The sequence below is a fragment of the Daucus carota genome, chromosome 8, assembly GCF_001625215.2.
Source record: "Daucus carota subsp. sativus chromosome 8, DH1 v3.0, whole genome shotgun sequence".
In the NCBI taxonomy this organism is placed as follows: domain Eukaryota; kingdom Viridiplantae; phylum Streptophyta; class Magnoliopsida; order Apiales; family Apiaceae; genus Daucus; species Daucus carota.
The window spans coordinates 18,878,694-18,903,406 of record NC_030388.2 but is presented as its reverse complement, the minus strand read 5'-3'; the positions used below and the strand labels follow the sequence as shown (position 1 = coordinate 18,903,406).

General features: G+C 41.9%; 4 protein-coding genes across 4 annotated transcripts; 2 read left to right on the top strand and 2 right to left on the bottom strand.

The window, feature by feature from the left end:
• Positions 1–689: 689 nt before the first annotated feature.
• LOC108197518 (S-linalool synthase) lies at positions 690–5,578 on the top strand. Its single transcript, XM_017365164.2, has 12 exons — positions 690–1,037; positions 1,729–1,903; positions 2,210–2,436; positions 2,553–2,676; positions 2,829–2,947; positions 3,045–3,274; positions 3,407–3,522; positions 3,625–3,723; positions 3,811–4,026; positions 4,136–4,265; positions 4,361–4,609; positions 4,807–5,578. The coding sequence occupies exons 1-12, from the start codon at positions 719–721 to the stop codon at positions 5,311–5,313; spliced, it is 2,511 nt and encodes an 836-aa protein (XP_017220653.1). The 5' UTR covers positions 690–718; the 3' UTR covers positions 5,314–5,578.
• A 377-nt stretch (positions 5,579–5,955) lies between these two features.
• On the bottom strand, positions 5,956–6,516 carry LOC108198278 (uncharacterized). The gene has a single exon (XM_017366039.1). The coding sequence runs from the start codon at positions 6,514–6,516 to the stop codon at positions 5,956–5,958; it is 561 nt and encodes a 186-aa protein (XP_017221528.1).
• Positions 6,517–10,429: 3,913 nt separating this feature from the next.
• Positions 10,430–10,852, bottom strand: LOC108198277 (uncharacterized). Its single transcript, XM_017366038.1, has one exon. The coding sequence runs from the start codon at positions 10,850–10,852 to the stop codon at positions 10,430–10,432; it is 423 nt and encodes a 140-aa protein (XP_017221527.1).
• A 5,005-nt stretch (positions 10,853–15,857) lies between these two features.
• LOC135148498 (uncharacterized) lies at positions 15,858–17,164 on the top strand. The gene is made up of 2 exons (XM_064083747.1): positions 15,858–15,918; positions 16,086–17,164. Exons 1-2 carry the CDS (start codon positions 15,858–15,860, stop codon positions 17,162–17,164), a joined length of 1,140 nt encoding a protein of 379 aa, XP_063939817.1.
• Positions 17,165–24,713: the final 7,549 nt, after the last annotated feature.

The window sequence follows — 24,713 nt, the reverse complement described above, 5'->3', positions numbered from 1 at the left end:
TACTAAAGCCTAACACAGTACAGTTGAACCTCTCTATGGGTAATAATCAATAAAATAATATTTTCATTAAAGTAATATTATTTTTCTGATCCTAACATAATGTATTTAGTATTTTTATTCTCGATAAAATAATAAATTTGATAAATTACTCCATCCGTCCCCCCATTTCTTATCGAATGGGTTGGGCACGGAGGTTAGGAAATATGTATAAAGTAGTGGAAAAGAGGAAGAAAAGTGGGGATAGTGGTGGGATCCATTGATTTTTAATGTATAAAAAGAGGATAGTGGAGTAAAAGTAGTATGAAAAGGAAAAAAAAGTAGAGAAGTGGTGGGACCCATTAACTATTTTTGGTAAGTTTTTAAATGTAAAAAATTGGATGGAACATTTCAAAAAAGAAAGTGTAAAGAAATGGATGGGAGTGAGGGAGTAATATTTTTGGTTTGGTCCCAGTTTAATTGTACTTCGACAAGAAAGGAGTTGGGGGCCTTGCCCGCCTTTGGGGTCCGCCGAAAAAAAAAATTATAGTAGCACAGTACATTCTGCGGGGACCAACAACACGAGGCAGTAGGCCCTGCAGCCCCGCTTTCTCCTATCATGAGTTAAATTACTAAACCAACCTTCTCATGAACTCTCTCTATAAATACTTGTTACTTGTGTGGCTACTGGTTATAACACCTTGTGTATAATAAATCATTTCTACGTACAAAGAAAATATCCATGGAATCTTATACTTCAGAAGCTGCAGTGTCGATTCAAGTTCTTGTGAAAGAGATGAAGCAGAAACTGTTCTCTCCACAGCTACAAAATTCATCAGAGTCTCCATCAGCTTATGATACTGCGTGGCTAGCCATGATTCCAGACTCAAATAACACCAAAAATCCCATGTTCAAATCCTGTGTGCAGTGGGTGTTGAACAATCAAAAAGAAGGAGGTTTCTGGGGAGATGAAGATTATCTTATTCACACACTTTCGTCCACTCTTGCATGCATTCTTGCACTCGCTACCTGGAATGTTGGTCCCAAAAATATCCAACTAGGTGAACAATGTTCACCACTGTTAAATATTTTCATACTATTTATTAGAGCTGTAATTCGAGTCTGGCTGCTCGTGAGCTCGTCTGGCTCGAACTCGTTTAACTAGGCTCGACTCGACTCGTTTAGTTAAACGAGCCGAACTCGGGCAAAGGTTCCGGCTAGTTTAATTAAATGAGTCGGCTCGACTCAACTTGTGAAATTAAACGAGCCGAGTTTGGGTAGATTAGGCTCGATTAAGTGTAAAATCAAACGAGTTGGCTCGCCCGATTCGCTAAAACCGGCTCGTTTAGCCAAACGAGCCGGCTCGACTCAACTCGTGAAATTAAACGAGTCGAGTTCGGGCAGGGATTTAAGCTCGATTAGTTATATGAGCCGATTCGACTCGGCTCGAATTACGCCTGGCTTGAAACTCGGCTCGCTCGGCCCGAATTACACCCCTGCTATTTATAAATACGGTTTCTGATGTGTGCTCAGGTGCACACACTAACAACCATTTTTTCGTGGGTGACAAATTTCTATTAGCTCCAATCTCACTAATAATGATGGTCCATGCATGCACAAAATCTCCGCCATCAAAATCTTTCCCCTAATAAAAAAAAAGGCCTTAGTGTGTGCCGTATAAAGACCCTTATGAAAAAACACACAAACTTATCGAGAATGTATCTTCTTTTGCTAACTACATAAATGTAACAGGAAAGTCATATGTTGTTACAAATGCGAAGAAGCTGCTTGACGGGAATGACAGGAAGCTTCCCCGCTGGTTTACCATCGTTTTTCCAGCAATGCTGGAGCAGGCAGAAAGAGTAGATCTGCATCTAAATCTACCTCGTGAGCTGAAAGCCTTGGTCTCCAGCTTTAATGTTGGCAGGTAGTTATAATACCTTAACAGGTGACATTTAACCAAATACAAACATTCACATACATATCTTGTTTTCTATGAAAGGACATGTACAAACGTTTACATTTTACTCCTTAATTGTACATAAATTGACCAAGTTTATTCTCAGAAAACAACGCCCCTTGATTTTATGTAAACTAATAAACATTTTAACTGTATTTTGACATTCACTTGAACATTTGTTTTTTACATGTTCTACATCTTTAGCATTAAAAAATTTCCGCACAATTTTAAAATGCAAAGCAACTTAACTTATGAATGATTTACAACTTTCAGGGAGAAGATTGATGATGAGAATGAGCATACTTCACTGATAACGTTAAGTTGCCCCGAGGCTCATTTCTCTGCCTGTAATATTGATAAGCTACACTTGGTGAAGAATTTTACTGAAGATGGCTATATATTCAAATCACCCTTTGCCTCAGCGGCTGGGTATATGGCCACGGGCCATCCTGCGTTGCTCAAGTATCTGGAGTCTGTTGTTCAGAAATTCCCATGTGGAGGTTTGTCAAGACTTTCCTTCAGCCTAAACTTAGAGAGACCATGTATTTTCACTCCTAGCGATTTCCAAATTATATACTTATTTTTGTTTCATGTCTTTGGATTATGTCATGTGTAGTACCATCAGTGTATCCTGTGGATGAAGACCTCATAAAGCTCTGCACGCTTGATAAATTAATAAACCTGGGATTGGCTGAGTATTTTGCTGTAGAAATAGAAGAAACATTAGCCCAAATCTACAGGTACATTCTGTTCAATACATTTTAGAAAATTAGCATCATCTTTGAGATTTTAATGCATGTGAATGGCTTGAACAATCTCATTTATGCAAATTTAACATCATCTTTGAGACTTGTATACTTTCTCATTAGTCTTCTAATCTGTGCATGCTTAGGAGTTACAACAAAAATAGAGCCAGAGAACAAGAAGACATTCACTTGGCACTAGTGAATATATACAAAGGAGCCTTGGCATTTCGTCTTTTGCGCTTCCATGGATTTGATGTGACTCCAGGTATGGCCTTAAAAGGACTGATTTTCAAATATTGCTTCCACATAACTATCTTGTCTGTGATTTTGGTAGAAGCCTATTGACAAATTTGTATTTGCAGGGATATTCTGTTGGTTTTTTGATCATAAAAATATCATGGACCATCTGGAAGAGAACAGTGACTACTTTGCAAGTACACTGTACAACATTTATCGAGCTTCAGATCTTACATTTCCAGGAGAGACCGAACTCGATGATGCTAAATCATTTTCCAGGAGATTACTAGAGAGAATTGTGTCCGTGGAATATGATAGATATGGTGATAATATTTCCCAAAGTTTCAAACAAATGGTAACTCAACCAAGCATGTAGCTTTTTTCTTCAATAATATAATACCACTGTTCTTATTAAATATAAACCATAAAATTTATAACATTCCTGATATTCTACAGCTGAGCCATTAATATATGAGGTTCTATGCAGATTAAGAAGGAGTTAACTAATCCGTGGATAGCTCGTGTTGATCATCTTGATCATAGGATGTGGATTGAAAATATAAATGCCCCTCTTCTTTGCTTGGAAAAGCCTTCATTTTCAAGGTAATCCTCACTGACCATATAGTGTTCATTTAAAACGCAACTCGGATGATGCAGATACAACATCAAATATGTGCTGATCATACATGTCGATTCCCATCACAGGTTATCATGTCTTGATGACGATATCCTAATTCAACTTTCTGTGCAAAATTACAATTTCCGGCAATCAATATTCAGGAGGGAATTAGAGGAACTGAAAAGGTACATATATACAAGTTTTTCGACTTGTCGGATTTGTAATTTTAGTCACTAACATCTAGTGGATTCTGCATGCATATGTATCTTTAGCTGGTCTAAGCAGCTGGGCCTTGCTGACATGGGATTCGGACGGGAAAAAACCACCTACTGCTACTTTGCTGTGTGTGGTACCATGTATTCTCCCCATCATTCAATTATCAGAAAGCTAGTAACAAAAAGTGCAATTTTGATTACTGTGGCTGATGATTTTTATGACATGGAAGGGTCTCTTACTGAACTGCAATTCTTGACAGAGGCAGTGCAAAGGTAAGAGACAGAGTACTATAAGGCAGCTAAGATCAATTATCTCCTTCTCCCTCTGGATTCCTTATACAGTTTCGAACTCGGATAACTGATGTATATATACTTGTGCTAGATGGGATGGTGAAGGTCTAACTGGCCCAAGCAAGATTATTTTCGATGCCCTTGATCATTTTGTAAGAGACATGGCAGCAGAGTTTCTTGATCATGAAAGAAATGAGATGAATAATAGAATACAAACCTTGGTGAGTATATTATACATTGGTAGATATGTGTAAATTTTGTCTTCTAAGGTTTAAGTTGCTGTACTAATACTTTTGATATGTGATACAAAATAAAGTGGAAAGAAACTTTCGTGTCATGGATGATGGAAACTACGTGGGGAAGAACCGGATATACACCATCTGCTGATGAATACCTTGATGTTGGCATGACTTCCATAGCTGCACACACCATAGCTCTTCCAGCCTCTTCATGTTTATTAAATCAACGAATGCCTGCTCATGAGATCGTCAACTATGATAATGAGACTATTACAAATTTGCTTATGCTTAATGCGCGATTGTTGAATGACATTCAAAGTTATGAGGTATGTTATATAGTTATGATTACTCCACAACCATATTAACAACCCCTTGCCTTAGAACAGATACTCATTTGTAAGGCTATAAGCCACATTAATCCAAAAAAAAAAAAAAACTCCTTGCCAATTCTTGTCATGACTGTTTAGGATTTCTTTGGGAGTACTTTTTCTGAGAATCTTTTTATTGTCTGGAATTACAACAGAAGGAACAAGAAGAGGGGAAAAACAATCTTGTCTTGCTCCATCTCAAAGAAAATCTAAATGCGGATATTCAAGACTCAATCAAGTATGTCAAGGAAATACTAAATGAAAACAGAATGGAATTCCTTGAGCGGGTTCTGGGAAATGACAACAGTGAGATGTCGAAAGAATGCAAAAATCTACACTTGTCATGCTTAAAAGTATTCGAGATGTTCTTCAACTCCAGCAATCTATTTGACTCGAAAACAGCTCTGCTCGAAGACATAGAGAAAGCCATCTATATTCCTCCAAGAAATCCATTGTTGAAGAGAACCATCAAACCAAATGGAACATCTGCTTCCATGGAATTCCCGAAGAAGAAAGGCTTTCCCAAAATGAATTTAAGTATAAATTGGCATGGTTGCAGAAACATGAATAGGATTGGACAGAAACTTTCCAGGCCAATCTCAAGTCATGGCTGCAGAGTAATCCATATTGCACCGCAGCTAACAACTCTTGGCTTCTTTTGATTAGATAAGGGATTGAAACCCTCAAGAGTTTAATCTACTACATCATAGGATATCTTGAAGACAAAAGGTTTGGAACCCAAAAATGTAAAACTCCACAATTGGTTCCATCGCCAATGGATTGTATAATACATATATCACGGTATCCGGATATCCGGTCCGGTTATTAATAGTCATACCATCCTGTACCCGGTCTACTCTTTTTGAATTCATGTACTAGAATTATAGTGATAACGAGAGAGTAGGGAGGCCTTTTCACTCAATCTGTAACAGAGTCATGTTATAACTTATAAAAGATGCTATGTCAAATAAATTATTGGTCACTATCAACCTCAACCTCGATCTATACACCTTAGCTATATAGTTAGTTTTTCTTGTTATCAGATTCTAATTACCTCGATCTTCCCAATTAATCTTAAAAACTAAACGAAAGGTGAAGATGTAGCTGACCACAACCAACGTACCGTTATGATTCATAAATTGACCACTACATGTAAACTTGTCTTGCTTATTCCGTCCAGCAAATTAGTCTCAGCTAATTTTTGCCTCAGAACATGTAGTTTCACAAAGGAACAAAAGTAAAAACAAACAGAAGGATAGTAAATAAAGTAATTGCATTGCATGCATGCAAGTCATGCAATATAATTAGTTCTTGACCTCCACTACCTTTTCAACCTCTTCCACTTTTTTCACCTCTGCCTCCTCTTTTTCAGGCTCAGACACCTCCTTAACCGCCTCCACCGTCTCCGCCTCCACCTCTACCTCCACCTTCTTCTCCTCCTCCTCGTCCTCGAAAGCCGAGACCAAGAAGGTCTTGGTAATACCAGCAGTGGCAGTGAAGATGATCTTCCCAGAAGCCGGATCATCAATGCGAATATCAGTAATGGAAACCCAAAGCATGAGCTCCTTGGACTTGACACCTGTCACCTTCCTCATCCTCCTCTCCTCTATAAACGCCGTGACCTCCGTGTCGAACGTCGACTTCTTGTTAATCTTTTTGTTGAAATGTTCCAACTTCTTCTTGCGAAGAGTCCAGAAGAAGCCGGTAGTAGGGTTGTGCCCGATCTCCACGATTTCGCCTAGTGGAATTAGGCCTGATGGGAGGAAGGCATTCTTCGTGAGCTCGGCGGCTTTTTGCTTGATCGCCTCTTCTCCGGTGACTACGATGGCGCCCTCACGGTGACTGGCGATGAGTTCTGATGACATTTTGGGGGAATAGAGTGTGTTTTTGCTGCTTGTGAGTTGTGAAGTTGGTTTGTGAATGAGGACTGAGAATGGGGCCACTATATATAGAATGTTTGAAAGTGGTGTTTTACTTATTTAACCCCCATGACCATGACCGGAAAGTGGAGACTAGTACACCTGCTCCCCTTGTTAATATTCTCGTCTCTTTTTCATGTGTTGCATGTGGAATCAAAAAATATATAAAAATGATACTAGAGAGAAGAAAATATGAAGAAATAATGACTTAATACAAAGTGAATAAAAAAATTTATGATGAATATTTTAAGAAAAAATAATGTAGAAATAAAACAAGCATTCCGTCCAAACATTTGAGTTAAATTTCTAGTTCAAATATTTGAAATGAAAATTATAAATAGTTACATTGAATACCCTCGACGGTACGAAATTCATTTCGTTTTTCTTTCATTCTATTTTATCTAAATGAATGCCGTTTTTAAAAGTTCATCTTGACAGTGGTTCCAATCTCCATTGACTTTAGTGACCTTCATTTAGATAAAATAGAATCACAACTGTATATTATTGACCATAATCAAAACAAACTCATGAATTAATAATTTATAAATCATTATAATGATCTATAAATTATTAATTCATGAGTTTGTTTTGATTATGGTCAATAATATACAGTTTTGATTGTTAATAAATTTAGTTTTGATTCATAACTTATTATTTCTATTCTTGTGGAAGTCTAAATTTATGTTTTTTTACCAAAAATTCAAATAAGATATATAAATAAATTGAAATATATGGAGCATAATACAGAGTATAAACATGTTGTTCAATAAAATTCAATTTATAAATATTGTGTTCCGTCGCGAAATTTATCACCAATTCCGTCACAATTTCGTTGGAACAGTTGCGCGAGAGTTTTCGCGCCAACATTTGCTGGATTCCGTTGGCAAATTTCTGTTGGTAAACCGTTAGCAAAACATCGTTGTCAAGACTCCTCCCTCAAACCGTTGCTATTCCGTGAGTAATCAACGATGGATTTGTTTCCATTGCTAAATTTCGTTGCAATTGCAATACTCGAGAATTCGAGAATTCTAGTAGTGCAACTCACATGTTTTATTTCATCAAAAACGTTTTTGATAAATATTAATTATTAAAATTTATATACAAATTCTTAAAAACGAACAAGGTTATATGACAATGATATATACACAAGAAAGATTTATAATGATAAGCATTAATCAAAATCTAAATAATACAAAAGTTATTATATGAAGCAGTTCTATCTTTTCTTATGTGAATTAGTTGAAAACTTTTTGCGTGCCAGTAGTATCTGTTTAAGATGTTTATCACTATCCATATTTTAATCGCAAAACATTATCTAAAATAAAATAAAGAAAAGAAAAAGATAAGCTAGTGGCGGGCGCTCACTAGTAGAAATATTGTGAAAACATGTTAGCCTTCTATAAAAGAAAAACCTTAAAGACGAGAAGAATCTGAGAGAGAACTGTACAAGGTCTGTTAATTGAAATACAAGCTTAATACATGCTATCAAATGTTCAGAAAAAGGAAACACACGAGATTTATGAGCTTCACAGCTCTGTTAGAGTACTTGGTAGCAGATGTAATGCATGTGCAGCAGTGCATAGCACATCATATTAGACTCTTCTTCACATTCTCACAATCTGAAGAATTTGATATATAAACTTTAAGCGTTTGTCTAGTGTGTGCCGATAGACATATGCTAAGTGCGGAAATTTTTGCATTTGGATCATTTTGATTGGTGTGGTTGGTGTATTTGTAGGGAGTCCACCATTATTAAGAAGTAGGAGCCAATCAAAATGATCAAACACAAAAAATTCTGCGTTTAGCATGTATAGAAAAACCGAAACTTTAAATAGAAATCTGTTTAGGCAGACGCGCGGACCACTAGAAGAACAAGGTCGGTGCCTAGAAAAAGCACTCAGTGTGCTTATTAATATAGTATAAGTTGATGATCAATCGAAAATGTAATCTGACAGAGAAGGGAATATATGTTTATTGCAATATACTGGTCATACAAAGTACTAGATTGTACCTTATGTTCACCAAAAACAACAACCCACGAGATTGCTGCAGGAAGGAGATTTATGCATGCGCAGGCTGCAGCAGCACACCATTTTAGACTTTATTATCGCTTTCTTAAACAGGACTAATTCCAGATTAGTACCCAATTTTGTGAAAATTAAAATTCAAGATTTTTAAAAGTTCTCTCCTTGGAAGATTGATAGTTACATGATTTTCTTAAATTTAGACAATACAATACCAGTTTTAACACAATTGATATCTTTGATGGGAAGCAAAAGTAATCTACATTCTGTTTGCTCGGATCATTATTGAAATTCTAGTAGCAGAATCAAAATCCAGATATTTGCGAAATTCCATCCGAGCCGCGTACAACGCATCGACATTCTTCAATAGCAGTCCTTCGTAGCCACAGCAAGCATGTCTGAACATATCATTGCATTATCTTAGTTGGTCTCTAGAAGATATATAATCAATTAGAAATTCAAAAGAAAAACATCTGCATACTCTGACTTGCAAAAATTTCACCAGGCAAATGATATCATGATACTAATTCAAGACATCATTTGTACTTTGGTCTTCGGGATACACCTTCATTCTTCACGAAACCATATAAAATGAAACCAGTAAGAATGTGGATACCGTTACTAATAGTCGAACATAGCAAATTAAACTCTGCGTACTTGTTAATTAGTTACCTTTTGTATGTAGCATCCAATGTTATAATTTCCATTTGTATCACATAATCAACAATTTCTCATCGTTTTAGTTTCAGAGGGCAATTCCAAATCAGTTTTTCTCTACTAGCAGGTTTTGGACATCCCGTATACTTTGTGCTAGTTGAAGGGTCATGAATAGTTGCATGAGGCTGTAAATCATTTATACTTGGGCGCCTTTTGAAAACAACTTAACCAAACTGGAAGGACTCTTTTGGTTATTAAGATCGTCCAGTTTCATCAACAATAATAAATGAAACAAGTATGATCGATTGTTGGTCAGAGTACTTTCTCATTTTAGTTCTATTTTCTTTTGAACTTTTACACATTTCCTTAAACAACCGTTTGTGATAAGTTTTTGGAGAAACAAAGCATGAGAATGTCAAGTAGCATTCTTAGTAGCCAGGTACGAAAGACACCATAAACCTCATGGTTGCTGGTATGAATATTAAGGAGTCATTTGTTAAATCTGAATCTCATTTCTGAACCATTAATATCAGGAGTTGTCCAACACAAAATAGTGACGCAAATGGATCTTTTGAAGAAGATCAATGGAGAACTAAACCAGGTAAAAACTTTAAGCAAGTCATTAGTGTTTTGTTACTTTACAACGATGTACTACGTAGTATTAGTGCTGACAAGATAATACAGATATTTCTGTAGTGTCACGCAGATTAATCTCTTTACCCTTTATATTTCTGTAAGTGTTAAAATTCTGCCTGCTAATATTCTTGGTGTGGTGCTAAGGCGTTTTCCATCATTTATGTTGAAGATTTGTTGCTTATCAGTAGCAAAGATTGCTTCGTTCAGTATTTGATACAAATGTTGCAAAAACAGTCTACTCTGAAGGACCTAGGCCGTTTAAATTACTTTTCGCAGATGAAAGAAACATGGGCTAATAATGCAGTCTATGCACCAAATCAGTCATTTGTTTGTCTCGTTATTTGGAAAAAAAATCGGGACAAGGTAAATATTATTTCTATGTTTCGCCAGAGTTGAAGTCTGGTGTGCATGATATAAAATACCAAGTTTAGTGTAGAAACAGATAAAAATAATGAGATGATTTTTATTAAGTCTTCATCAACTCTCTCCTGGAAATTTATAAAACATGGAGCAACATAACAGAGCCATCTTCAGTACTCTTATTAGTCCTCAAAAGCAGAGATTGGAAAGGTCTTAGTGATTCCAGCAGTCGCAGTGAAGATAATCTTCCCCGAAGCAGGATCATCAATGCGGATATCAGTAATGGAAACCCAAAGCATAAGCTCCTTGGACTTGACACCAGTCACCTTCTTCATCCTCCTTTCCTCCAAAAAAGCTGTCACCTCCTTCTCAAATGTCGTCTTCTTGCCAATCTTTTTGTTCAAATGCTCGAGCTTGTTCCTTCGAATGGTCCAGAAGAATCCAGTTGCAGGGTTGTGCCCAATCTCCGCAACTTCTCCCAGTGGGATCAGCCCTCCTGGAAGCTGAAAATTCTTCGTCAGCTCAGCTGCTTTTTGCTTAATATCTTCTTCACTGGTGACTATGATCGCGTTCTCGCGGTGGCTGGCTATGAGTTCTGATGTCATTTTGCTTGAGAGAGAGTTTTTTTTGCTGGTTTTGAATGATGTTGAAGCTTGAGGAAATGGCCAGTTTATATAAAACTTTGGAGTTACTGTTGGCATTTGATGGTATTTACATTTTTACTACAAACAGGGGAGGTGTGACATACTTGCATTATAATAACTTAACAATAATTTACTGCGACTAGCAATAGTGGTCGGGAGAAAAAGATTACTTTGATGTTATTCCACAAGTTTGTTTGAATCTGTGTTTGTTAGTTTTGTTGCGTGTGAAGTAGTATATGTTGTTCGTTTTTGATTAGTTACAGATTTCATTGTGCATGTTTGTAAGAGTTTGTGGCATTTTGTGAGTATCTCTTGGCATACAAAAGCCTGCCTAATTCACTGTAATAATTTACAAGTAGAAAATAGTAAGTATTCAATAAGAAAATAAATATATTTTTACCGAAAAATATATCTGTAGTTATTAAATACACAAAAATTGTTCATTGTAATTTGTTGTTTACCAACTTTCATGGATAATTTGTACTGTTTTTTGTGATAGATGTTTATAGCTCGTGTTTCTTCCTTCGTCAGCTTTTCCTCTGTTCCGGACTTACGTTATATTTTGTCACGTATTTAGAAACTCTTTATAATAGTTTCATAATATTTTTTTTAATATTTTTTTCCTAATTAAAAGTTTGATGTTTATTCCAAAAAAAATTATAAAAATTGTTATGGAATATTGGAACTATACGAGTTTCAAAATTAATAGTCACGCAGGTAACCTTCCGCGGATCATTCCAAGTTAAGTGCGACTGCAACATGAAAAGAGAGCTGCATTTAAGAAATCTTCTCATCTATTTTTATTTTAAAATTTAATTTTACAAAAATATGTAGAATCATTTTAAAAACTAGTTTTTTGATATCTTATTATCATATTATAATTATTATTATAACTCACACATAAACTATAAAATTTCTCTACTTAGAAATAACTATGTAATAATATTTTTTTCAAGAAAAATGTTATATCCTGATCAACTTTTTAATATCCAGAGCAACATTTTTCTTCTTTCAGATATTAAAAGAGTTCTATGATAACTTTATCTTTTGTCCGGTTCCTAGACTAAAATTTTCCGGTTTTACAACACCAAATGTCTCACTTATTCTAGATGAGAAGAAAATGAAGGCAAAGAAAAGATTGTTTAGTGATTAATTACTGGCCGGTTTGGCAGGCGCGCATACCGCTGGAGCCCGGAAGAACAGGGTCGGTGACTAGAAAAAGTGAAAAACCACTCAGGGTGCTTTTATCAAAGTAAAACTTTATGATCAGGAAAATCGACTCTCAAAGAAGTGAATATATGTTGCTAAATAAAGTTTAGTGAAAATAAAAGTGTTTAATTGGGTTTACCTCGGCTGAGTTTCAGTTATTTGATAAATTCTCTGCTTTCTGTTAAAAAAATTATATACACCATAAAACTAAAATATATTTCTTCTAATTTATAATTGTAATTATTTATGTGATAGTTATTGTTGTGAGAGGAATTGATACAACACCCCCAGAACCGTATAGCACAATTATAGGGATATTTGTTATAACTACGAAAGTCACGGCTAGCTCTTAGGGGCTACCGTTAACATAAACTAACGAAACAAATGAGAAACAAGTGTGTTTAAGGGCTGAGCTTGCAAAGAACCAAACAACGAGGCCGGAATTATGGAATTCCGTCCTGCAATTGCCCGGAAATATCTGTCACAAAGGTTACACGTGCCTCTCTTTAGAGTGTAGAACTCGTGAATATGATTCTCGTCCCTTTGCAAGGTGCCTACATACCCTATATTTATAGGGATCAAGCCCATGTAGTTCTCGATTTAGGACTCTGAAGAGATAAGCTCTTATCCCCTCTAGTTTAGGATAAAACAGCCTTCTTTCAGTAGTTATCCAGCGGTATCCCACTCCAAGTAGGTCACTTGAAGCCTTCATCTTGCATAATTATCCGATTATTCCTGAATTATCTTCCCCCGATCATAATTATCTTCATAATGTATGTATTTATCCCTTAATTCGTAGATAAATAATAGCTAACACACTCCCGATATGTCTCCAATTCGCCCTCCTAGAAACAAGGAAGAAGAGTCCTGTTTGGAGTCTGCCTGCCATTCTGCCCAGGCGGCGGAAGCCCTGCCAGCGGCATCCCCTAACTACAGCCCCGTAACTGCAAGCCAGGATGCACTTAGCGGTAACCCCTAGCAGTGGTAACCCCTAAAGCGCCTTCAGGTGCAACCCCGTTCTGATGGCAGCCTTCATTACGCCTCCAATGCAAGTCCATACACCTTCTTGTACACCTTCAATGATCCACCCAGCCATGGCGAAGCCCATTATTCTTAACCAAATGATTCCAATAAGCCCAAGTGAAGCCCAAATAATATGATGGGCTATAAAATAAGCCCAGGGAGATTTTATGGCACAACAACTACCCCCCGGTTCCTTGAAGTATTAAATACGAGAGGAACCTAAGAACGGTAACCCTCAATCATCCAGCTGCAAGCCCTTGAATTATGTCAGAAATTAGTCGTATATTATTTCTAAGCTTACGTGGGCGTAGCCCGATGTAAGAAACAAGAAATAATTCAGACGTAATTCCCACACATAATTATAAAACCAATTATATTAATTCAATACAACCACCGCAAGCCTTGAATATTTATTCCCAAAGATAATTAAAATTATTTTCCAATTTGTCCGGGCTCGCACAAATCCAATTCCAGCTCTTTTAACTTCCAAAGCTTATCCAAATATTTGAATATAAGGCTTATCCCATAATTAAAATTTGAAATCATTCCAAACCCAACCAAATCGCCTAGATTGGTGGTGCAGCTGTGGAGTCCCAATTAAACTCTACCCCTTCAGCTGTCTAATCCCCTCCTCGGGAAGCTTCACACCATCAAGGCTTCCGCATGCCTATCCAATCGCAGCGCGCCACCTGGCAGGGCTGTCCCCCACTTTTTCCCACTATATATACATCAGCCCGAAGCCTTGCCTTACTTTTTTTTTTTATATCTCCCCAACTCTTCACTCTCCCACTTCTCACACTCGAAGCATCCCAGGCGCAGAGCTACTTCGTTTTTCCGGCGTTCTCTTCGGCTTTTCTTCTACTTCCGACCAAAAGGTATGTTTCTTGACCTCCGGCTTTCCTTTTCATTACATTCATCCATGTTTGTGGCTAAATGCTTGTATGATCCATGCCTGTTTGTCTCTTCTCTACTTTTCAATTGCTCACCTCGGTATGCGTGCGCACATCCACATTTGTCCATCTGAGGTTACTTCAGTAGATTAAACCGCCAATATGCCCTGCATGCCAGTATAGTTAAATATGTACACTCGTTCTCTGAATGCACACACACCACATGCTTTGATTTGGCCCAGATTATGTTATGTGTATCTCGTGACCTGACTGCCACTCTCGGCGTTGCTGTGACACCTTGTCGATTCACAGCCCCAATTACGATTTTAGGCCATAAGCCCTAGGTTCCCAATCAGCCTTCAGAGGAAACCCCTCTTTTGCGATCGAAACCCCTTTGTGTGTCTTTATCTGCCTTGGATGTTTTATTGTGTGATTTGCTGCGTTGTACTTGCTTAGATTGTAGCCTAGGGTAATTATTGGATGTTGACTGTTGTGGTTGAGACTGGGGTTAGGATTAGGCTTCCCGCTCCGGGTCCCTTGTTGGGCTTCCCGAAGAAGATGAACCGCCCTCCGTGGCCTGTGCCACCTCCTGTGAGGGATGTAGTCCTCTTACACCTCAGGGCTCCAACTGAAGCCTTTTCATTCCTTCCTCACGCCCGTAGGGCTCCACCCTTGCAGCCCAGTCTTCCGCAAACCCTTTCTCCTTCTTCCTTTTTGTTTTTCTTTCTCTCGACCGCTCCTCATCTCGCTGTGTCCTTTCGTTAACCCATCCTTTCCTATTGTAGATGTCTCAAGGATCCATGTCCTCACACTCTTCTCAGTCTGCCACCAGCAAGGCTCCCGTTGTTGCGGTTGACACGGGATCCTCCTTTAGCCAGGACCTTCAACCTGCCCGGCCCAGCTTAGGGGTTAGCTCCAGGACCCGCTCCAGGCGCAATTTGGTGGTGAAGGAGCTCAACTGGACAACCTCTGAGTCCAGTAAGGCGGATGGGACCTCGGGCTTCCCGCTGGACCCTGCTGCTGAAGCCCTCGAGGGGAGCCCCGAGGAGGCTGAGCGGGAGGCTGAGGCTTCCGTGGAGGTGATCGAGCCTCCAGCTGTAGTCCTGGCCTGCGAGCATATGGACTCCATCATGACTCCTGTTCGGCTGCAGTCCCTATTGGAGTCCTGCAACCCCGGCTGCACCTTGGGGATCCCGAAGCCAGGAGAGAGGTGTCACCGCTTTGACACCCTCAAGCCAGGCACTGGCTACCCCAAAGCCGTGCTTTCCGCCCAGTTCTTCAGGCTGGGTTTGTCTCTCCCCCTCCATCCTTTCATCCTGGAGGTCTTGGACTTCTATGAGGTCTCCCCCATGCAGCTCACCCCCAACTCCTACCGCATGGCGGTCTGCCTCTACATCCTCTATGACATCCACCATGGGGTGAGGATGTCTGCCTTGGAGTTGGGCTGGTTCTTCCAGCTGAAACTTACCGGCAGGACCCCCGGTTTCTTCTACCTCACTGCCTGGAACACCCATCATAAGAAGGGCATCAAGGGCAACCGCCAGTCGATGTCGGACTGGCAGAAGCTCTTCCTTTACTGCTATGACTGCCCAGTCTACAGGAAGGACTTCAATCTCTCCCCCAGTAAGCCAGCTTTTCCTTAATCCATTGTCCAGTTTTGCCTTTTAGGGTTCCCGTTTAGTTTCCTTACGCTTGTATTTGTTGTAGACATGCCAGTGCAGACTCCTCTGGCGGGAGAGTCCCTTGAGAGGGCCAAGCATGTGTTGGGGCTATCCACCGGGCTAGGTGATGGCTCCAGCCTGCTTACTCCGGAAAATCTGGAGAGGCTCGGTTTTTCCACCACGATGGTGGATGCATCCCCCGTTGACGAGGGGGGTGCAGATGTGGAGGCGACGGGAAACCCAGGTTTCCTCTTAGCTTGCACCTTTGAACTTACTTTCCTGATATTCGCTTTATAAATTTCCTTCCTGCATGATTTGTGATATTTATGCCATCTGCTATGCTTGCACCTCTCCATGTTCCCGTATATGTTTGAATATTATCTAATTGTTTCTCTTTGTTTCTGTCTGCAGATATGGCTTCCAACGTTCCCAAATTCGTCAAGCGCTCCACCAAGTACGAGGACCTGTTCGGGGAGGCCTCTGATCCTCAGGCTCCCCTTCCGGTCAAGCCACTCTCTCAGCTTCCTTCTCCCTCTCTGGAGCAAAAGAAGGCCTCCTCCGGGGGTCGCAAGCGGGACCCCTCCAAGACTGCTGAGGCGGGGTCTTCAGCTGAAGGCCGCACAAGCAAGAAGCCCAGGTTAACCCTGGCCCGCAGCTCTCCCGCTTCCTCCTCTTCTCAAAAAACTCAGCTATTTCAGCGGATGCTCTCCGACCAGGTCCCCGAGGCTACTGTCCGGGAGTGGGACAGGCTTTCAATAGCCGAGGCCACCCGTGACAAGGTGGTGGCCAACGCTAAGAGCTTGTTCCTCGATCTGAAGATGGGGGAGCATGTTGCTGACACCGCCCGGGTCAATGAGAAGATGAGGGCGGACTTGAAGCAGGCTAAGGCGGACCTGGCTTCCGCCGTCAAAGACAGAGATCTTGTGCGGAAGGCCAACCAGGAGCTGAAGGAGGCTGAAGCCAAGGTCCGTGAGGAGAGGAGGAAGGAGGATGCCGTGAGGCGTTCCTTGGAGGAGGAGACGGATGGCCTGGGGAAGATGGTGAAGAGGCTGGAGGGCCAGGTGAAGGAGTTGCAGGAGGCTGCCGCCGCTGCGAAGGCGACGAGGAAGGAGCGGGAGGCCGCCGTTTTCGAGGCCGGAGTTGCCGCAGGGGTCAAGGACTGCGTGAAATCGGCCTACCGCTTCTTCCCTGACAACGACTGGGCCAAGTTGGGGCCCGATGCGGCGGTAGCCCTTGAGGAGGCAAAAGTTGAAGAAGCCACCAGCTCTGGGAAAGCCGAAGCCAGTGCCAAGGAAGTTCTTGGGGGTACTTCTGAGGGAGAAACTGCGGCTAAGGACCGACAGGAGGCTGAGAAGGCATCCCTTCCGGAACTTGATGTGGTGGCCCAGGTGGAGGCCTTAGTTGTGGCTCCCTCCTCGAACGCAATCTCCTCGGACGCCCTGGCAATCGATGAAGACCCCACGGCCTCCTCCTCTCCAGCTGCTTCTTAATCCTCCCTTCCCCGTGTTTAATTAAACCTTTATTAATTACGAATATTTTTGCTTGGCGCTTGTCGTCATGAATTGTTATTTTTTGGATGAGGGTGCGGGCACCTCCGAATGCTCCGCAAGACATTTACTGCTTCAAGGGACCTCCCCCTGTTGGTGTGGGGAGGAATTTTCCCTTGAATTTTATTATCTTTATAATAGCTGCACTTTTCCTCCATTACTTGTCTTGTATGATTTTTCTGCATTCCCTTGGATATTTTTGTGCTGGTTGCCTAACTTTTCCATGCAGGTAGAAGGGATGAATATAGGGGATAACCCTTGTACTGAAAGTGTACACATTGTCCACCTTCTGGGGGTTGCGACCCTTGGGGCCTTGTTCTTCAAGGTTGCTTCCTTCTTTGCGAATGTATGCTAATGTATGTGTTAACTCACGAATAGCGTATATAAAAGCACTTGATCTTTCCTTGTAATACTCCGTTCAAGCATAGTTGAATCCGATCTCGCATGTGTGAAAATCTAGGAACACCATTGGGCTTAAGCTCCAAAATGACCCCTAGGTGTAAGCCTTTAAAGTAGTCTCCCGGTATAAGTTTTGAGATAATTTGACAACGTAGGCCTTGTAATAATTCCTCCAAATAAGTTCCGAAGTAATCCCACGAAGTGAGCTTTTTAGTGATCCCACAAAGTTGGCCTTGTAATAACTTCACCAAGTAAGCCTTATGAGCCTGGATAGGCTTTAAACTCGAAAGCTGCGGTAAGCCTTCAGCCTTGAAAGCCTCGATGGGCTTTAAACCTTGAAGGGCTACCGCAAGCCCAACACCATGAAAGCTTGAAAAGCTTTTGCCTTGAAAGCCTTGATAGGCTTGGAACCTTGAAAGCTTGAAAAGCTTTAGCCTTGAAAGCCTTGATAGGCTTGAAACCTTGAAAGCTTGAAAAGCTTTAGCCTTGAAAGCCTTGATAGGCTTGAAACCTTGAAAGCTTGAAAAGCTTTAGCCTTGAAAGCCTTGATAGGCTTGAAACCTTGAAAGCTTGAAAAGCTTTAGCCTTGAAAGCCTTGATAGGCTTGAAACCTTGAAAGCTTGAAAAGCTTTAGCCTTGAAAGCCTTGATAGGCTTGAAACCTTGAAAGCTTGAAAAGCTTTAGCCTTGAAAGCCTTGATAGGCTTGAAACCTTGAAAGCTTGAAAAGCTTTAGCCTTGAAAGCCTTGATAGGCTTGAAACCTTGAAAGCTTGAAAAGCTTTAGCCTTGAAAGCCTTGATAGGCTTGAAACCTTGAAAGCTTGAAAAGCTTTAGCCTTGAAAGCCTTGATAGGCTTGAAACCTTGAAAGCTTGAAAAGCTTTAGCCTTGAAAGCCTTGATAGGCTTGAAACCTTGAAAGCTTGAAAAGCTTTAGCCTTGAAAGCCTTGATAGGCTTGAAACCTTGAAAGCTTGAAAAGCTTTAGCCTTGAAAGCCTTGATAGGCTTGAAACCTTGAAAGCTTGAAAAGCTTTAGCCTTGAAAGCCTTGATAGGCTTGAAACCTTGAAAGCTTGAAAAGCTTTAGCCTTGAAAGCCTTGATAGGCTTGAAACCTTGAAAGCTTGAAAAGCTTTAGCCTTGAAAGCCTTGATAGGCTTGAAACCTTGAAAGCTTGAAAAGCTTTAGCCTTGAAAGCCTTGATAGGCTTGAAACCTTGAAAGCTTGAAAAGCTTTAGCCTTGAAAGCCTTGATAGGCTTGAAACCTTGAAAGCTTGAAAAGCTTTAGCCTTGAAAGCCTTGATAGGCTTGAAACCTTGAAAGCTTGAAAAGCTTTAGCCTTGAAAGCCTTGATAGGCTTGAAACCTTGAAAGCTTGAAAAGCTTTAGCCTTGAAAGCCTTGATAGGCTTGAAACCTTGAAAGCTTGAAAAGCTTTAGCCTTGAAAGCCTTGATAGGCTTGAAACCTTGAAAGCTTGAAAAGCTTTAGCCTTGAAAGCCTTGATAGGCTTGAAACCTTGAAAGCTTGAAAAGCTTTAGCCTTGAAAGCCTTGATAGGCTTGAACCTTGAAAGCTTTCCTTCCCACCGGTGTAGCCAAGTTATCAAGTTGTGTTTACGAGTTTTAGTGTATTTAGCATTTTCGATTTCCAAATTTATTTGAATTTTAAGCCAAATGAGTAATGTTAATGATACGCCTACTACCCCCCGAGTTCTTTAGCATAATTTTAATTATGGTGGAGAACTAGATGCAATTGAAGCCTTAAATAATTTTTTAAAGCATACATGAAGTATTCAATTAACAATCACGGTAAGCAAGTAAGCATACACAACATTTTCATAACGGAAAGCTGCAAAATTTTATTGAACCACATGGTAGAAATTGACATAGCATAATATTGGGGGGTGCAACGACACTACCCCCCGAGCGTCCTAGCAAGTAAAGCAAATAGTAGCCTGATAATTCTCCTAAAAGCATAGCGATTACAACTAATAAATCGCCTTTATTTCCTGACCCTTAAGCCGAAGCCTACAGAAATACTACCCGGGTGAAGCTACTGGTAATACCTCTTTAAGTGTTGGGCATTCCATGCCCGTGGTATGAGTCTTCCATCCATGTCTGTGAGGTGATAGGTACCTTCCCAAAGCACTGTTTTGATGATATATGGTCCTTCCCACTTTGCACCAAAGGCCCCATGAGCGGGAACCCTCATGTTAGGCATCATTTTTCTGAGAACTAGGTCTCCCGTTTTGAGGGGTCGAGCCCTTACTTTCTTATCAAAATATTTACGGGTCCTTTGTTGATATGCAGCAAGTTTCAATTGAGCCGTATCTCGTACTTCTTCAATCAGATCTAAGTAGAGCCTGTGGTTGACTTCATTATTCTCAGGGTCGTAGTTATCCCTTCGAAAAGATCCTGCTCCAACTTCTACGGGAACCATGGCTTCACACCCGTATGTTAGGGTAAACGGGGTTTCGCCGGTGGTAGACCTTGGAGTGGTGTTGTAAGACCACAACACCATGGGAAGTTCCTCCGGCCAGCATCCCTTTTTCTCTTCTAGTTTGGCTTTCAAGGTGTGCTTAATAATTTTGTTTACGGCCTCCGTCTGACCGTTGCTCTGAGGGTGGCACACCGCGGAGAAGCCTTTCTTTATGCCAAGGTTTTCACAGAAATTCATCATTTCATTGCTGTCAAACTGTTTCCCATTGTCTGATATGAGCTTGTAGGGAACCCCGTAACGACAGACGATTGCGCGACAAACGAAGTCTACCAACTTCCTTGCAGTGATGGAAGCTAGGGGTTCAGCTTCAGCCCATTTAGTAAAGTAATCTACAGCCACGACTGCATATTTCACCCCTCCTTTCCCTTTTGGCAATTCACCAATCAGATCTATCCCCCAAACAGCAAACGGCCAGGGGCTTGTCAGGGTCTTCAGGGGTACCGCGGGACTCTTGTTTGTATTAGAGAACCTCTGGCAGCTGTCACAGGCCCTGGCGAAGGCATGAGCATCCTTGTGGAGGGTAGGCCAGTAGTAGCCTTGACGAAGGATTTTGTGAGCGAGGGAGGCACCCCCCGAGTGATTCCCACAGATCCCCTCATGCACCTCGCGCATAATGTATTCACACCTTACCCCAACGACACACCTGAGGAGGGGCCGATTGAATCCCCTTTTGTAAAGGATTCCATCATAAATTACATACTGGGCAGCCTTGTACCTCAATTTTCTGGCCTCATCTTTGTCTGTAGGCAGGGTTCCATTGGCTATGTATTCGTGGATTGGGATTGTCCAGAGGTTAGTCTCATCAGCTTCAACATCCATGACTTCAATTTTGGGGATGCTAGGCTGATACTGGATTTCGAGGGGGATCACCCCGAGCATGTGTGCATCCCTCTGAGAGCCTAATTTGGCTAAAGCATCAGCATCTGCATTCTCAGACCTTGGTATTTGCTCTAGCTTGATTTCTCTGAATTTCCCAATTAATTCCTGGGCATACCGCATATAGAGATCAGTGCGGGGACCCCTAGCTTGGAAGCCTCCTCGGATGTGCCAGACTACCAGCATAGAATCACTGTAAACATTCATGTTTTCCACTCTCATTTCCAAGGCCAGCTTCAGGCCAGCTATTAGGGCTTCATACTCTGCGTCGTTGTTAGTGGCATTGAAGTCGAAATGAATGGAGCTTTGCAGCTTATGGCCTTCCGGACTGACTAAGACAATGCCAGCCCCGGCCCCATTTCCATTTACAGCCCCATCGACGTACAGGTTCCACCAAGGGGAACAATTCTCAGGTATGGCTACTGAAGACTGGGGTTCAGGTGTGCATTCCATCCCTTCGACCTCAAAAGTAGGTGGAAATTCTAAGATGAAGTCAGCTAGCGCTTGCCCCTTTATTGCGGTTCTAGGCTTGTACTCTATGTCAAACTGGCCCAGCTCGACCGCCCATTTCATGATTCTTCCCGAGGCTTCCGGCTTGTGCAAGACCTGTCTGAGAGGGAAGGATGTTCGTACTTCAATCTTGTGAGCCTGAAAGTAAGGCCTTAATTTGCGGGAAGCCAAGATTAGTGCATAGGCTAACTTCTCCATGTTTGAGTAGCGGGTTTCAGCATCAAGTAATCTCTTGCTCACATAGTATACTGGCTGTTGGGCTTGCTCTTCCTCCTTGATCAGGACGGCGCTAATTGAGAACTCAGAAACCCCTAGGTAAAGGATCAAGGCTTCACCCTCCGTTGGCTTGGCCAGCAGGGGCGGGCTTCCAAGTTGCCCTTTCAGCTTCAGGAAAGCAGCCTCACATTCTGTCGTCCATTCAAATTTTTGCCCCTTTTTTATGGCTGCGAAAAATTCTCTACATTTGTCTGAGGATTTTGAGATAAACCGGTTTAGGGCGGCGACCCGGCCTGTAAGGCATTGCACCTCCTTTACGTTCCTAGGCGACCTCATTTCAATTAAGGCCTTGATCTTCGCAGGGTTAGCTTCGATTCCCCTGTGATTGACAATGAAGCCCAAGAACTTGCCGGATTCAACCCCGAACACGCATTTTTTGGGGATTCAACTTCATCCTATAATCCCTCAGTATGTCGAACATCTCTGATAAGTGTGTAACATGATCGTAAGCCTCCTTTGATTTTACTAACATGTCATCTACATACACTTCCATAGTTCTTCCAATCTGATCTTTAAACATCTTATTGACCAGCCTCTGATATGTAGCCCCAGCGTTTAATAGCCCAAACGGCATGCCTATATAGCAATAAAGCCCCCTGTCGGTGATGAAGGAGGTGTGTTCCTGATCTGGCTCGAACATGGGGATCTGATTGTAGCCCGAGTAGGCGTCCATGAAGCTTAACAGTGCATGCCCCGCAGTGGAATCCACCAATTGGTCAATTCGAGGGAGCGGGAAGCTATCCTTAGGGCAAGCCTTGTTCAGATCAGTAAAGTCTATGCAAGTCCTCCACTTTCCGTTAGGTTTTTTCACCAACACTGGGTTTGCTAGCCAAGTGGGGTAAAAAGCTTCTTTCACTAGGCCTGCCTTCAATAGTCGGTCTACCTCTTCTTGAAGAGCGGTGGCCCTTTCCCCGCTAATTGGTCTTCTTTTCTGTCTGACTCCCTTCCTGTCTGGGTCAATATTGAGGTGGTGGCACATGACTTCCGGGTGAATCCCGATCATATCCGAATGGTTCCAAGCGAAGACGTCCAGATTATTCTTTAAGAATGCGGTCAGGGTTTCCCTTAGGTCCGGTCCCAACTGTTCCCCAATTTTTAGTTCTTTAGTGGGGTCGGACTCATCCACCAAGATGGACAGGGTATCCCCAGCTGCTCCAGTCTTCACTTGGGTTTCCGGCATCCTTGGGTCGAGGTCGATCTCAACGGTAACCTCTTTGTTGCCACCCTCTTGGGGTTGCGTACCCAGGATTTCATGAACGGGAAGCCGTGTTCGGTTTCCGAGTTGATAGGTTACCATAGCACTATTGAAGTCACAAGGTGCCTCGCACTCATTTTCTTGCTTTTTATTCTGGGGCTGTTTTTGACCATCTCCTTCGAAGTCACTGTCAGTAACATCTTCCACAATCCCTTCAACCAGGGTTTCAGCTGTATCAATTTTCTTTGCTGGGAGTTCATCCGTGGGTGCAAGCCCTTCATGCACGGCATGCGAGGCTTCTAGATAAGGATCTTCCCCCGGATGTTGTACGATGATCACCATGTTGCAGGTTGCTTTCACAAACTTTATTAAAACTCTTCCCTGAGCCTTGGTTTCAGGTTTCTCTTCAATATCCACCTGCTTGTAACAGCTCTCCGGGATATCTTCATCCATTTGTTGGGCTTCTTTACAGGCTTTTACTGCGGACCTCAAAGCCTTGCTATAACATTCCCGGGAGTCAGCCTGACATCCTCGTACACACCCTACCCCATTGGGGGTTGGGAACTTCATGGATAGGTGGTATATTGAGGTTACAATTCGCATGTCCCTTAAAATGGGTCTGCCCAGGATCCCGTTATAGGAGATGTCTTCGTTTACTACCATGAACTCTGCAACCTGAGTGACAGCTCGGGGTTCCACTCCAAGGGTGATTGGGAGTCTTACCCTTCCAACAATCTGGACAGCATTCCCCGTGAAACCATACAACTCATTATAGCAAGCCATCATATCCTTATCCGCCATTTTCATTCTTTGATACGCATTGTAGGCCAAGATATTGACAGAGCTTCCGTTATCGACGAGGAGCCTGTGTACATTGACATTTCCGATCACGGCTGTTACCACCAGGGCGTCGCTATGAGGATGGTGTACCGCGCGCGCATCCCCCTCAGTGAAGGTAATGTCCATAGTCTCCCCTTTGAACATTTTGGGAGGCCTTTCAGACAGATGGCACACATTGGTTAAGGGCGGCCCTCGGGCTTCCCGTACGTATCTCTTCATAGCACTGCGTCCCTGGCCTCCCACGAAGGGCCCTCCGATGATCATTCGTACACTACCAGCACGGGTGTTACGGTTGGCTTCCTGGTTATTTGTCCTTTCAGCTTTCTTTTCCTTATATTTCTTAGCCTCTTGGGCTACGAACTCCGTCAGGTATCCTGTTCTGATAAGATCCTCTATGTGGTCTTTAAGATGAATACATTCCGCTGTGTCGTGCCCATTCAAATCGTGGAAAGCGCAATATTTTCCCTGGTCTTTCTTTCCAGGGGGTCCACTTCGAAAGGGCTTCCGGAAGAGTCTCGCCTTATCTCCGACCTCAAAAATGTGATCTATAGAAGCCGTCAGCGGCGTGTATTCGAGGTACCTTGCTTCTCTTGCCTTCCTCATTGTCAACCTTGACTTATCAAAGCCCTGCGTGCTGGTTGTGTTCACGGTAATGGGCGAGGTCTTGCCATCCCGGCTCGAGGATTTTTCTCCAGCAGGCCTTACGTAGGGATTCCTCTTGTAGGTGTTCCTCCTATCTGGGCTGTAAGACCTATCCCTCTTATTTTTCCAGCTGCTACGGCTTTCAGACTTTGACTCCTTCTTCAACTTAGCCAGGGATTCCTCGATCACTTTATGGGGTTCAGCCCTAGCAAAGAAGTCAGCTAGGGTTTCAGGCTCCCGCCCTTGCAACTCCTTCCAAA

Bases quoted from the DNA above. Each gene is read 5' to 3' on its own strand.
- LOC108198278 (XM_017366039.1), bottom strand. From the start codon at position 6,516: ATGTCATCAGAACTCATCGCCAGTCACCGTGAGGGCGCCATCGTAGTC.
- LOC135148498 (XM_064083747.1), top strand. From the start codon at position 15,858: ATGGTGGATGCATCCCCCGTTGACGAGGGGGGTGCAGATGTGGAGGCG. The intron at 15,919-16,085 runs GTTTCCTCTTAG...TTCTGTCTGCAG, and splicing joins GGAGGCGACGGGAAACCCAG to ATATGGCTTCCAACGTTCCC.
- LOC108198277 (XM_017366038.1), bottom strand. From the start codon at position 10,852: ATGACATCAGAACTCATAGCCAGCCACCGCGAGAACGCGATCATAGTC.
- LOC108197518 (XM_017365164.2), top strand. From the start codon at position 719: ATGGAATCTTATACTTCAGAAGCTGCAGTGTCGATTCAAGTTCTTGTG. The intron at 1,904-2,209 runs GTAGTTATAATA...TACAACTTTCAG, and splicing joins TCCAGCTTTAATGTTGGCAG to GGAGAAGATTGATGATGAGA. The intron at 3,275-3,406 runs GTAACTCAACCA...GGTTCTATGCAG, and splicing joins CCCAAAGTTTCAAACAAATG to ATTAAGAAGGAGTTAACTAA.